The 15,210-nt window shown below is 43.8% G+C and overlaps 1 protein-coding gene across 3 annotated transcripts in view; it reads right to left on the reverse strand.

Annotated features, from left to right (window-relative positions):
* Positions 1–10,563: 10,563 nt before the first annotated feature.
* Positions 10,564–15,210, reverse strand: part of LOC311532042 (uncharacterized protein) — a 67,607-nt gene continuing 62,960 nt past the window's right edge. For all 3 annotated transcript variants that reach the window (XM_084650085.1, XM_084650084.1, XM_084650083.1), the window contains 2 exons: positions 13,169–13,285; positions 10,564–12,797 (listed from right to left, as the gene is read on the reverse strand). In XM_084650085.1, coding sequence (XP_084506211.1) covers positions 12,166–12,797; positions 13,169–13,285 — 749 coding nt within the window. In that variant the 3' untranslated portion in view covers positions 10,564–12,165. The remainder of the gene's footprint in view (positions 12,798–13,168; positions 13,286–15,210) is intronic.

Here is a 15,210-nt window from a genome sequence, read left to right on the forward strand (position 1 = left end):
CTGCTGCAGCTCGTCTCCCAGCACAGATCTGCTCCGGTTCTCTCTGGCTGGCGCAGCTCTGCTCCCCGGCTCCTGCTCTCTCCTTAGCTCGGCCCCACTCTGGCCGACGTAATTCCAGCTCATATGGAGGATGGGACCCCTTGGCCTGGTGACTCCCCCATTAGATTGCCTGCCCTGTCAGTCCAGCTAACTTGGAGCTTTGTCCTCTCCCCATTGCCCCTAGAACTGAAAGCCAAGGAAGCTGAACCCCACAGACTAGCCATGGAGAAGAAAGAAAGAAAGAAAGAGAGAAAAAAATGCTAATTGGATTGCTAGTAAAGCAGAACCAGAACCTTCCCACATCACTGATTCCCACCTTCCAAAAATCCACAAATGGGAACGATTGTGTCCTGCATGCAAAGTGACAGACGATATTACAGAATATTTCAGATTCCTGAGGACAAGAAAATTCCCACAAAGTTGCAAAGTTAACTAGTAAAGTTCTGAATACATTCAAGGAAGTGCCAATTCAGGATGGTTTAGATTGCTATAAACTCAAAGAAATGATTTTGAAATGATTTCAGATCTCCCCAAAAACATATTGGGTGAAATTTAGGAATCTTAAAAGAAATGCTGGTATGAATAATGGGGAATATGTAAACAAGATGAAAGATCTGATGGGAAAATGATGAGTGGAAGGGGAATTGCAAGCTTTGAAGAAATGTTTGAATTTGTTGCTCAGGAGCATTTCTTAAGCATATGTAAAGATGATGTGAAGCAGTGTCTACGGGACAAAAATGTGAAAACTGTGGATGAGGAGGCGTCTCTAGCTGATGCCTTTGAACAGACCCAGATATCTTCTGAGTGTAAACCACAGAAAGGGAGTTTAAACCTGGTGGAAAGCAGGGTTCCCGTTTTACCCCTGGGAAAAAGGAGGGTGGCTGGGAGGCTGGGCACTCATCCCCAAAACCATTCCTCTAATCCCCATCCCAAACCTCCTGTGAAAACAAGAGCCAAAAAGGTGCTGTCACTGTAATTCCATTGATAACCTGAGGAATAAATGCCCTGTTCTGAGAGGAAGCAGGCAACAAATAGCCCATGTTAATTCTGCTGTCCTCAACACAGAAACCTTGCATGTGCCAGACACTTATTGTATTGGTTTTGTGGGATTACCATCTGCAGAACCAGACACGGAGCACATAAAGGTTGTCAAGATTAATGGCGAGGTTTGCCTATGATGGGAGGCTACAAGTGCAGAAATTTCTGTGGTTAAGCAGAGTGTAATTCAAGAAGGTAAGACTGCCAGGAGAAAGGGCAGAACTTTTATTAGTAGGAGGTTACAGGATTCTTGTGCCTTTGACGAAAATGCACATAGAAACTGTGAAACGAAACATAGAAACGAAAGCTCATGCTCAAATAAATTGGTTAGTCTCTAAGGTGCCACAAGTACTCCTTTTCTTTTTATAGAAACTGATGGTTTTAAAAACTATCCCCATTGACATGCTTATTGAAAATGATTTTTTTTAGTGTAGCTCAGACTGTTATGGTGCATAGTCGCAGCAAGAAGAAATATGATGCTGGGACCCCATAGGGAAAGAGTAAAGTTCCATGAACTGCTGAATGAATGGGAGAGAGTCTCTTTAACTGCTCTGCAGGAGGGGGAAGCAGCATTATTTCAGGTGTAGGGGAGGTTGAGACCAGTTCCTGCACTGCTGCTGAAGACTCCACCACGTCAGGAAGGGAAGGGGATAAAGTGCCTGTCAGTGAGAAAACTGTCCAGGCTGTTAGCTGTGAACCCTTTGCAGCTGAACAGGGGTCATATCCTGCTGTAGAGAGCACAGAGAGGTATGGTCATAGAGGGGGGCCTAGAGAAGAAAACTGGGGAAATAATAGTGGAAATACATGAAAGTCTCCTCACTGGTCATTTGGGAGAGGATGCCAAGGATAGAGTGGCTGATTCAGCATCTGTGCACCCAGGCACTCAGCCTGACTCAGGTTCAGAGAGGACTGACTGTGAAACTGACCTCCCAAAGGGGAGCAGTCACACAGCTCACTTCTCGGGGATAGAGAAAGGGGCAATGGAGGGTACCCCAATCCAGGTCCCAGTTTTTCAGGACACCGGTCCTGATATGCTTCTGGAAATAAACTGTCTCTCTTTAAGACAGGATGCAAATTCTACTGAAGAAATGCTTGTCTGTGAGAATGCAAATGACTCAGTTGGCAGAGGGGAGTAGGGCTTCCCCTGGGGTTGGTAAGACACAGAGAGCAGCTGAGTGAGAGCTCCTGGGAAAAGTTTTGTCAGACCAAAGAGCAAACACTCTTAACCCAGACAGCTCATATCACAACCCTCTAGGAAAAGGGGGAAGGTCCCAGTGCTGGGAGTGAGGATCACATTGTAACCCCAAGAGGGGAGATGGATTTTTTGCATGTGCATAACCCCAGGGTTGGGAGACAGCTCCACAAAAGGCCAGCCAGTATGCAGAATCCCCCTACATCCTTATCTCACCACACCATGGAGTACCAAAGCCCAAAATATATGATTGCATTGAGGACCCACACTGAAGGGGACACTGAAGGGAACACTGGAGGGAAATTAAAACCAGTAACTGAACACGTTCTAAGGTTCAGGAAGGAGTTGGAAGACACAATGTGGGTATTGAACAAACCAGACTGTCTAAATAGAAGATAAAGATACTTGGAAATGCCTACCTGTGATGAAGGATATGGTGTTACTATTAAATCTCATGATAAAAGGTTTGATACTAATGGTAAACCTTATGACAAAGAATTTGATATTGATGGTAAATTCTATAAAAAGGTGCAATATACACAATTTTTGGGAAAAGCTTTTGGGACATGCTAGGAGTGGTAAATAAGAGCACAGCCTTTGTTAGGAAGCTTTATGGTAATGCTGCTTCTCAGCTAATACCTGTAAATAGGCTTGAAGCTTGTCACAGCAGAGAAACCATAATAAACTTGGTCTGCTGAGAAAAAGGGGAAACTAAGGCACTCCACCTCATTGCATTGATGGCTAAATGCCAAGATACACTCTAGAAAACGTTAATATCTGTATTGAGCTAATACCAGTTGGAAAAGCAGAAGGGTTAACAATGCTGCACAGATACAAAGAGGTACTTTCTAGCAACCCAGAGAAGGCATACTGGCTACCTTTTGAGATCATCAGACTGATCCAGAAAGTGTTAAAAGGTACACAGAACTTTGCAAGAGCACATGTGGGAAACACTACCATGTTTAGCAACACTTGGGAGTTATATGGTCAAAACCTAAGACAGACGTTGGGCACACTGCCTCCGCATTAGACTGGCTAACACTCCTGTAGTAAGTAGGGAGGTGTGACACTCTGGGCCCAAAAGCAACACCCTGGCACCCCCGTATTTACTAGGGTGATATGATTATGATATGCTTTGTACAAAGTATGCCTTGGGAGGTTCATTTTGAACGTCTTAATCTGTTGAACATTAATATCCTGTTGGATTGTATGAAGTATTGTGAAATGAGTTATTAAAAACTGTTATGATGTTGGGAACACCCACATTACAGTTACAATAAAGAAGTAGCCATCTACAGCCAGAGAGCATTAATGGCTCATCAACCCACAATCCACTATCCCAGAGAATACTTGGAGAAGGCAAGCAGGCCATGGGGTGGACTACTACATGTCACAGTAAGGATCTTTCTAGCAAGCTGGAAGAAGGTATAAAGAGAGAGACAGTGACATCATCACTTAGCCTCTTGCCTCTACCCCATCTCAACATCTGGAGGAAGGCCTGGAAGACAGAGACTTTGAACTGGGGAGTTTGGTTCCAGGCTGGAAAAGGGGCCAGTCTGTGCACTGAGGAACTGTAACCTGCTCGCAACAGCTGTCAGGGTGAGAAAAGCTGTTTGAACCAACTCTTGCTTAGAATAAAAGTTTAGGATTTACAATGGGTGTTTCTATTTTTATTTCTTAAGATAAGTAACTTTGACCTTTATGCTTACCACTTATAATCACTTAAAATCTATCTTTCTATAGTTAATAAACTTATTTTAATGTTTTAGCCTTACCAGTGAATCTGTCTAAAGTGCTTGAGAAATCAGCCCAGGTCTGCATGTCCACTTTCCTTTGACAAAGTGGCAAACTAGGTAATGAACTTACACTGGCCAGGCTTCTGACCAGTGCAAAATGGGACTGTTCTGGGGTGCAAGGCTGGAGAGCTGGGGGGAATTGGCTGGAGCCTATTGATCATTCATGAGTGGCTGGGAGATCATCTGTGTTACACAGTTGGGTGTGTCCCTGCCTGTGGATGGCTGTGTAAGTGCAGTGCCTATCAGAGGCTTGGAGCTTAATATCAGCATCAGTGTGAGAGGCAGCCCAGGCAGTGCAATCCACACTAAGGCAGTTGAATATTTTAACATCAAAACCAAAACATTGTTCATGGTTAAGCTACAACCCCAAAGCCAATTAAATCTTCCTCCTCAGATTTCACGATTGGCTAAATCCTTCTCCTTCCCCCTCCAACACAGATCAAAACCTTACAGGGGCTTTAATAAGCAGAAGTTTAACAGCTTGTCACTGAATAGTTTACAGCTAACAGTTTAGTTTCTTCAGACTTCACAGAATGGGGAGTACACATTCGAGCATTTCAGAGGGCAGAGTTTAAGGGATATTTAGATTTGGAGAACTATTCTATCTGGTGCGTTCCCTGTCTGGATTCCACTGGTGATCACTGGTGCACACACTGACACACTACTATGATAGGAAAGCCAGGACATCTACCAGTCAATAAAAATGAAAGAAAAAAACAGGACAAGGAATGCTAAAATGACAAGGGGTTAGAACTTGCCAGCTCTCGTAGTGTTCCGACTCACATAGAGTAGGAGCAGTAGCTGTAGTCAAGAAACAAAGTGATTGGGCAGCTGGCCAAGCACTCCCCACTGCTGGGTTTTCTCAAGTATAGAGAGATGGAAAAGGCTGCCAGAGCCTGTCATTGATTACATGACTTCCTTCCCTAGAGGGGATCAATCTTTCTTAGAGAGCTTGTTGACTGGAAAGGTAGAAGATTTCAGCCTTTCCTTGGTCTTTATGGTTGACAATTCCAGCTTACTCCACTTTAGAGTGTGTCCCCTGAGATCTCTGGGCAAATCAGGGTGAAGTATGCCTTGGACACCGACAACATGACCCAATGCAGTTGGAATGAGGCAAACTTTGGGTTAACATCATTTTGGAAAATTCTTCCCTAATCCAGCAGTTTTCTTAAAGTACCTGTTCATGAAAACCACATTCAGTGTAGATGTGTGAACCCCAAAGATAAAAACGAAAGAAAAAGCAAGGCCAGTTTTGAGGATGGCTCCATAGCCTGGCCTAAACGGTTCAATAGCTATGCTTTAATATCTAGTATTAGGATATAGATATTCAGGCCTGTCTGCAAAGGCCTGTACTTCAAGAATTTAGGTGTATTCTTATCACTTGGCTAGTTATAGAGGTATAAAAGAAAGAATCAAAATCACTGTCTGCTGGTGTAAGGTCCTTCTCTTACTGTGATAGTCTGAGGCCCTGTTCTTAGGCTAAGGCCTTTGGCTAAGCAACAGGCAGCCATAAACTGGGAAGCGACCGGTCACATCCTCACATTCCAAACTAGTCACATTGAAAGAAGGTGCTATTGGGCTGTTAGGAATACAATCCTGTCCTGATAGTTCCTATCACCTCCAGAGAAAGGAAAGTGCCTAGAAAATGTAAAAGGAAACTTAGTTTGATAGCATCCTGTCTGGCAAGAACTCACTTATCAATAGCTAGGATGTGAAATCCTCACTTCTGTATTGTTTTGTCATTATAGTTCCCACTTTGCTATTGTTTGTCTGTATAATCTCTGTCTGGTTCTGTGATTGTTCCTGTCTGCTGTATAATTAATTTTGTTGGGTGTAAACTAATTAAGGTGGTGGGATATAATGGTTACATAATCATGTTACAATATGTTAGGATCGGTTAGTTAAATTTCAGTAAAATGATTGGTTAAGGTATAGCTAAGCAGAACTTAAGTTTTACTATATAGTCTGCAGTCAATCAGGAAGTGAGGGGGTGGGTGTGTGGGTGGGGGTGGGGAAATGGGAACAGGGAATGGAGGTAAGGAAATTGGAATCATGTTCTGCTAAAGGGGGAAATGGGAACAGGGAATGGGAATGGGGAAATTGGAATCATGTTTTGCTAAGGGCAGGAATGGGAACAGGGACACAGGTGTAAGGCTCTGTGGTGTCAGAGCTGGGAAGGAGGATACTAAGGAAGGAAACTGGAATCATGCTTGCTGGAAGTTCACCCCAATAAACATTGAATTGTTTGCACCTTTGGACTTCGGGTATTGTTGCTCTCTGTTCATGCGAGAAGGACCAGGGAAGTAAGTGGGTGAAGGAATAAGCCCCCTAACATCTAGCTTTTTCAAAAGGAAAGGAAAGGGGTCTGACTACCTATAAAAATAACTGGTTACAGACGTTTTTAACAAAAAGAACAAACCAAAAAACTAGTAATGGTCTCATGCTTTTTCCATCATCTTTCTTATAAATATATATTGACATCTCATCACAGAAGTTGTCTTTCCTTTGCTAACAAGAACTAGAGAAATTAGGTAACCCTAACAGTCTAACTGGGTAAAAGGTTACATAACTGTCTCCTTGAGTAGTTGTGCTCCTAACAGAAATTGACTTTAAAGCTTGTCAGAATAAATTCAGTTTGAAATAGAAATAATTAAAGTCTATACAGTTCTGTATTCTCATGCACATTATTACTCTCTCATATTCCATCACCACAACCTTTGGAGTATGGTTTTATTTCAAAATTCCTTAGTAAGAAGTGGTAAAATACCTCAAATAAGCTTTTAAGGATTAGCTACTGTTTGCTATATTAGTAATGAAAAGAGAAATATAATCAGAAATATATTGGAAAGATGAAAGTTATCACATAATTAGTCTCTTGTTCGTTAACAAATAATGAACTTCATGTTTAATTTCATTGTCACTGGTAACAATAACATAATCAAAGATTACAAAATCTTATAATATATGGTACTTTCCTTTAATTCCATTTAACACCCATTTCCACCAAATGAACCCTTCTGTAAACTTGTGGTTTACACCCATATAGGTGCCTTCCATTTCTGGAAGTTAATTTATCTGTGGCTTTTCTGACATAAGTGTTGGTGGAAAGGGTCTCACACTACGGGTGGGAAGGCTTGCAACATGAGTAAAACCATCTCTATTCTATTTTCACACTATTTATCTTTCAAAGTAGCTGGAGATGGAGACATGATGCAAAGGCATAAAACACAAGACCAAAACTAAGAGACTAAAGCATAGAATCAGGACTCAACATTCATGTATCTTGCAGTCTGAACCTGGAGCTTGACACAGTATATCCCTAATGGGTTACCACCACTTGCGCAGAAGGAAAGTCCTTATTGTCCAACAGTGCAGCCAGATTGGGATTCATGAGGAAGGAATGTCCTCAGAAAAAGAGTTGATCCTCCACTCTGCCTCGTGAAACTTTGGATTCAAATGGTAAAGGGCAATTTCAATCTAACCACTGCATCCTTTGGGACTCTAATCAATGCCACTGAACTAGGGAGTTGTGTTCTAAACACAGTTTTACTTTGACCATAGCTGTCAAGGTTCCTCCCCCACTCTGAACTCTAGGGTACAGATGTGGGGACCTGCACGAAAACCTCCTAAGCTTACTTTTACCAGCTTAGGTTAAAACTTCCCCAAGGTACAAGCTATTTTACCCTTGGACTTCCACTGCCACCACCAAACTTTATCTGGGTTCCTGGGAAAATGTAGTTTGGACACGTCTTTCCCCCCAAAATCCTCCCAACCCTTGCACCCCACTTCCTGGTGAAGATTTGGTAAAAATCCTCACCAATTTGCATAGGTGACCACAGACCCAGACCCTTGGATCTTAAGAACAATAAAAAAGAATTCAATTTCCTTACAAGAAGACTTTTAATAAAAGTAAAAAAAGAATCACCTCTGTAAAATCAGGATGGTGAATACCTTACAGGGTAATTAGAGTCAAAACATAGAGAATCCCTCTAGGCAAAACCTTAAGTTACAAAAAAGACACACAGACAGGAATATTCATTCTATTCAGCACAGTTATTTTCTCAGCCATTTAAAGAAATCGTAATCTAACACATAGCTAGCTAGATTACTTACTAAGTTCTAAGACTCCATTCCTGTTCTGTCCCCGGCAAAAGCATCATACAGACAGACACAGACCCTTTGTTTTTCTCCCTCCTCCCAGCTTTTGAAAGTCTCTTGTCTCCTCATTGGTCATTTTGGTCAGGTGCCAGCGAGGTTACCTTTAGCTTCTTAACCCTTTACAGGTGAGAGGATTTTTCCTCTGGCCAAGAGGGATTTTAAAGGGGTTTACCCTTCCCTTTATATTTATGACAATAGCTCACAACAGCTTTCATCTCTATGGTGAAAACCAACTACTGGGTGCCTGCTGTTTTTACCTGAGTTCTTGCCAAATCCTTGGTCTTGATGAGGGCAAATTTACATTTCTCTGGAGAAGAATCCTTTACCAAACCATCCAAAATCTCAGAAGTGCTAGTGAAGAATGACTTCCCCAAACATGCTCAGTTTATTTCTTTAATCTGATGGAACAAGTCTAAATTAGAAACTAAATAAAGGTCTGGATGAGAATCACTATACGGTACAAGACGTGGGGGGTTTATTCAAAAAGAGTAAACTTTCTGCAGCTGTCCCACATTAAACACTCATTTCATTTGATACACATTGGAAGCATTACAGAGGGTGAGTTCAACAACAACAACAAAACACTTCTATTTTCTCCACATTTGCATTGCTAGAGACAGCACTTCTCTCTGTTAGGATTAGCTAGGAGATATCTTCAGGAGTAACCACCTCTAGCGCCTGGGTAACAACTAGGGTTGCCAACCTTCCCAGATTGGCCGGGAGTCTCCCAGAATTGGCCTCAATCTCCCGGTGGCTATTACAAGCCATTTGTGAAATTTTAATAGGTCATTAAAAGTCCAGTGGGCAGTGCAGCAGGGCTAAGGCAGGCTCTCTGCCTGCCCTGGCTATGAGCGACTCCTGTAAGTGACCGGCAAGTCCCTCTGTCTCTTAGGCGCAGGGACGGCCAGGGATCTCTGCGCACTGCTCCCGTCCAGAGTGCTGACTCCACAGGTCCCATTGGCCCGGAACTACGGCCAATGGGAGTTGCAGGGGTGGTGCCTGCAGGCAGGGGCAGCACGCAGAGCCACTTGTCACCGTTCCTCAGTCATAACTGAGAATACCAAATTCAGGACAAACTCAGAAATAGGCCAGACACACCCCAAAACTGGTGGTTATTCTCCCATAAGATATACCAGACCAGCAACAAACGTAAACTTCTGTTTCACCACTCTGGCTAACAAGAAGTCAGAAAAGCAGTTTCCTTAGGTATTCCAGTCCTTGTACCACCACCAAAAACACTAAACTTAATGATGAGTAGTTATTTAAAACCAATTTAATCAACCAAAGGGTTCTTCTGATCTCAGAGGTCCAGCCACACACCCAGGTCAATACAGAACTCAGATCTTACCCAATAAACATGCTGTTGCCATTCCTTTAGTATCTAAAATCTAAAGGTTTATTTATAAAATGAAAGAAAGAGGTGAGAGTTAAAATTGGTTAAAAGAATGAAATACATACAGTAACTGCAAAGTTACTGGATCAGGCTTCTAGCAGTGATGGAATAAACTAATGGCTTGTTAAGTCTCTGGTTGCTGCCAAATCATTGGAAGGTCCTCAATCAATTGGTTAGAATGCTCCCATTAGTGTAAGTCCATATTCCAGTGGCGATGTTTCCAGGGCTTTTACAGCTTCTGCGAAGTGAAGGGAAACCCATTGTTCTAGTTTGTGGAAAATTACAGGTAACAAGATGGGGTTTGGAGTTACATGGGCAAGTCACATGTCAGTGCCTGCTTCGCTTAGTTATAGCGGAGGCCATTACCTATACTTTCTTTAGTTAGAACGTTCACAGGAAAATCCATCAGGCATGGATAGAAGTCTTCCAAGGTCCACTGTGAGTTCAGTGTTCTTTGATGGGCCATTCAACTTGAATAGTTCCTTCACAGTGTGCTGGCTAAATATCTTGTGGGTGTTACCACAGGAGCAAACGTGTAGTAATACAGGTACATAATTAATATTCGTAACTTCAGGTACCAAGACAATACATGCATAGAAATAGCATAAGCATATTCAGAAAATCATAACTTTTCCATTGACCCCTAACTTGACACACTTTGTACAAGATCTGTTGCAATTATATAACAGTACAATGATCTATATGATCATATTTTAATTATATAATGTCACAGCCTGGCTGCCCCTGAGCCTAGGAGCCGGACACGTCAGCCGCTTCTGGGAGCTACCTAAGGTAAGCACCGCCCAGCCGGAGCCCGCTCCCCACACCCCCTCCCGCCCCCAAACTCCCTTCCAGAGCCCTCTCCCCACACTCCAACTCCCCACCCCAGGCCTAAGCCCACTCCTGCACCCAAACTCCCTCCAAGAGCCCCCTCCCCCTGCCCCAGTGCTGAGTCCCCTCTCACACTCCGAACCCCTAGGCCCCAACTCCCAGGCCAGAGCCCACACCCTCTCCCCCTTCCCCAGCTCAGTGAGAGTGAGTGAGGGGTGGTGGACAGTGAGCGATGGAGGGAGGAGGATGGAGTGAGCGGGGGACGGGGACTCAGAGAAGGGGTGTGGCAGGAGCATGGCCTCGGGGAAGGGGCAGGGCAAGGATGCTTGGCTTTCTGCGATTAAATGTCAGCCTAGCCGTATTCAAGGTTATGTGAATATTTCTATTGGTGTAACTATATCAGGAGGTTGCACCAATGTAACTAGATTGATTTTTAGTTGCCAAGGTGCAGGCTGTCTCGTAGATAAGCCTTCGTCAGATGAACCTTGCAAGAGGATAGCTTAAAACCACTAAAAACCTTAGCAAAACCTTGATTTAAAATGTCAAGGAGAAGAGTCCTTGCAAGATTCATGTGAGCAATAATTTCCTCGATAGCATATCCCATAACTGTGAATATTCTCTCCAGTTGACTGAACTGCATTTGAACTTTCCCATTTCTTCATGGAGCGGAGAGGAAAAACAAAAAATAAGGAAAAAAATTACCATTGAAGCAAATGGGACTTTGAGACAATAAATCTGCCAGAGAAAACGAATATCCAGTTGTGTGACCAAACATCCTTTAAGAAAGAGAAAAATCTACCAGAGATATAAGACATTTTCTGTTTCCGACAGAATGAGATTCTAGAGCAGGTTTCATCTGATGACTCAAAATCAGGGCCACAGATTTTCCCACTGCATTGTCCTCTGATCCACTGAAACCTGCTTCACTCACTGCTGTCTCATTATTATTGAGTTGCATTATTTGCAAAAGTTTTAGCATCATGATAATGGTTTGTCTAGACTAGGAAATGTGGAGAACATTAGGACAGGTCAAGGGGAAATACACTGGCTAACCCACAATAGTATACTTGGGCCATGTCAGTATAGAAAACAGCTGTGATTTTACATCTGGGTAGCTCACTGGAGCTAGCTAACTACAAAAACATGCTAATGGAGAAAAGGCTCAGGTAGATTTGACCACAATCTGACTAACTGACGTCATTTGTATTTCACCAACCTGGGGCTGATGTGCATTCCTAATAAGAGGGACTCATAACTGCCATTACCCACAGAACAAAGATGATGATAGAAAGGGTCTGTGGGGATTCACCCAAAGAAGGGCAACCTGCAAAAAGCAAAACTGGACAACCCACCTGGGGGAGCAGAGGGACCACAATGAAGTAAATGGCACTAAGAGCCTAAATACCAAAAACATTAAAGAAAAAAAAACAACACATTTTATTGTTAGCCCTAGACAAGGTATTTATGGTGTTTATCTCCTTTGTGGCTTCACTGAAGATAAATAACGTGTGACTTCTGATAGAAGCTTTTTTCCCACTCTCAGAACATGTACAAGGTGTCAATCCTGTGTGGACCATTAATTATCTCCTGAGGTCTGAGTGGTAAATGAAAGTTTTCCCGCACTCACAACATTCACAGGGTCTCTGTCCTTTCTGGAATCTCTGATGATTAATAAGGGCTTATCGAACAGAAAAGTTTTTTCTATACTCACAGCATTCCTAGGGCCTCTCACAAGCATGGATTCTCTGATGTCTACTCAGGGTTGAGCTCTGAGAGAAGGTTTTCCCGCACTCACAGCATTGAAAGGGTCGCTCTTGGGTGTGGGTTCTCTGATGTCTGATAAGATGTGAGCGCCGAGTGAAGGCTTTCCTGCACTCACAGCATTCATAGGGCCTCTCTCCTGTGTGGATTCTTTGATGTACAATAAGCTGTGAGTGCCAAGGGAAGATTTTCCCACACTGGCAGCATTCATAGGGGCTAGTGCCTGTGTGGGTTCTCTGATGTCTGATAAGGTCTGAGCGCCGAGTGAAGGTTTTGCCACACTCACAGCATTCATAGGCTGTCTCTCTTGTGTGGATTTTCTGATGTAGAATAAGGTGTGAGCATCGAGGGAAGGTTTTACCATACTCAGGGCATATGCTTTTTATCTCTCCCATAAGGATTCTCTGCTGGGCTGTGGTTTCCTTGAGGTCCTTGTGATTTTCCTCACAACTGATGGATTTACTCACTTTCTCCCCTAGTGGGGATACGTTTCGTTTAATTCCCTGTGATAATCCCCCACGCAGTTCCACGTGCTCATCATCTTCCAGCTGTGGATTCTGCTCCTTGTTCTCACTCACCATCCCATCACCTGCAAGAACAGAAAGAAACCTCAGAAGAAGAGATGGAAAAGGGAAGAGGAAACCAAAGGAAGTGCTGGAGAGATAGGGGAAAAATCAGGAAATTACTTCCCCCAAACTCATTCCCAGAGGGAAAAGAGGAGGGGATCAACTGTTGTCTGAGATCCAATTCCAAAGCTCAGGATGAAGGCAGGTTAGGAATTGAACTATTGCCATGGGTCAGCCAGGATGGGTAGGAAGCCATGAGCGATATCTGCTCTGAGGATATGACACCTGCTCGGGGACAATCCCGAACTCAAAGAGCTCTCAAGGTCCTGGTAGGGAATCCCAGCTGTGTTCTTCAGGCCCAGATGGTATTTGAGTTGGTCTAATGATTCCTCACCTGTGCAGGTTTCTGTCAAGATCTCTTTTTCCTCTGAGCCCTGGAGATCTGAGACCCATAGCTCTTCCCCTGGTTCCAGCTGAGACATCACCTCAGGTCTGGAGACTGGAAACCCTGCTGAGATGAAAGAAAATAAGTGAGATCAGGTGAATTCATGGGACCTTAGTCACAAAGAATATGGCCTTTTTTTTTAAACCCCTGCTCATTTTAAAGCACTGAAAATCTCGAGCCAGCTCTCCAGGCGTTCAAAGGCACCAGACACTCTGCTTATAAGGGGATTTACTACTCACCTCTGCTGGTGCACACACAGCCAGACACTCCTCATCAAAGGGGCTCCTGAAACCTAGAGAAAGTAACTCCAAATTACAGAAAGCCAAGGGGAAGTCACCTTGGAACTGCTTCTTACTGTCAGAGAGACCCCAAGGGAATGAGAAAGTCATAGGGAAACTGGGACTGGTGAGCATGGGCTTGTGGGGCTCAGCATAGTAACGAATGGGAAGGAGTGGAGAGATCACTGAATGAAGCATGTCAGGGGTGTTAGGGATCAGGAAAGCACATTCTGAGAAGTTAGGGAATATAGCGAGTCAGGTCAAATAGAAAGGAGCATGAAAATCTTATAATGTATGGGCAAGGTTATAGAATGACAGAATCATAGAAATGTGGGGCTAGAAGGGATTCCAAGAGGTCATTTAATCCAGCCCATGCACTGAGGCAGGAACAAAGAAACCTAGACCATCCTTGAGAGGTATTTGTTTAAGCTGTTCTTAAAAGCTTCCAAGATGTGGATTTCACAACTTCCTCTGGAAGAGGCTGCTCGGCAGCTCTCCAACACGAGTTTCTACAAGCCATTACCCTCTGATCTCACTGAGAGTTACCAAAAGCAACTACAGCATTTGCTCAAGAAACTTCCTGAAAAAGCACAAGATCAAATCCGCACAGACACACCCCTGGAACCCCGACCTGGGATATTCTATCTACTACCCAAGATCCATAAACCTGGAAATCCTGGGCGTCCCATCATCTCAGGCATTGGCACCCTGACAGCAGGATTGTCTGGCTATGTAGACTCCCTCCTCAGGCCCTACGCTACCAGCACTCCCAGCTACCTTCGAGACACCACTGACTTCCTGAGGAAACTACAATCCATCGGTGATCTTCCTGATAACACCATCCTGGCCACTATGGATGTAGAAGCCCTCTACACCAACATTCCACACAAAGATGGACTACAAGCCGTCAAGAACACTATCCCCGATAATGTCACGGCTAACCTGGTGGCTGAACTTTGTGACTTTGTCCTTACCCATAACTACTTCACATTTGGGGACAATGTATACCTTCAGATCAGCGGCACTGCTATGGGTACCCGCATGGCCCCACAGTATGCCAACATTTTTATGGCTGATTTAGAACAACGCTTCCTCAGCTCTCGTCCCCTAAAGCCCCTACTCTACTTGCGCTATATTGATGACATCTTCATCATCTGGACCCATGGAAAAGAAGCCCTTGAGGAATTCCACCATGATTTCAACAATTTCCATCCCACCATCAACCTCAGCCTGGTCCAGTCCACACAAGAGATCCACTTCCTGGACACTACAGTGCTAATAAACAATGGTCACATAAACACCACCCTATACCGGAAACCTACTGACCGCTATTCCTACCTGCATGCCTCCAGCTTTCACCCTGACCACACCACACAATCCATCGTCTACAGCCAAGCTCTGCGATACAACCGCATTTGCTCCAACCCCTCAGACAGAGACAAACACCTACAAGATCTCTGTCAAGCTTTCTTACAACTACAATACCCACCTGCAGAAGTAAAGAAACAGATTGATAGAGCCAGAAGAGTTCCCAGAAGTTACCTACTACAGGACAGGCCTAACAAAGAAAATAACAGAACGCCACTAGCCGTCACCTTCAGCCCCCAACTAAAACCCCTCCAACGCATTATTAAGGATCTACAACCTATCCTAAAGGATGACCCAACACTCTCACAAATCTTGGGAGACAGGCCAGTCCTTGCCTACAGACAG

The sequence above is a fragment of the Lepidochelys olivacea genome (genome assembly GCF_965140295.1).
Source record: "Lepidochelys olivacea isolate rLepOli2 genome assembly, chromosome: 16".
Classification (NCBI taxonomy): domain Eukaryota; kingdom Metazoa; phylum Chordata; order Testudines; family Cheloniidae; genus Lepidochelys; species Lepidochelys olivacea.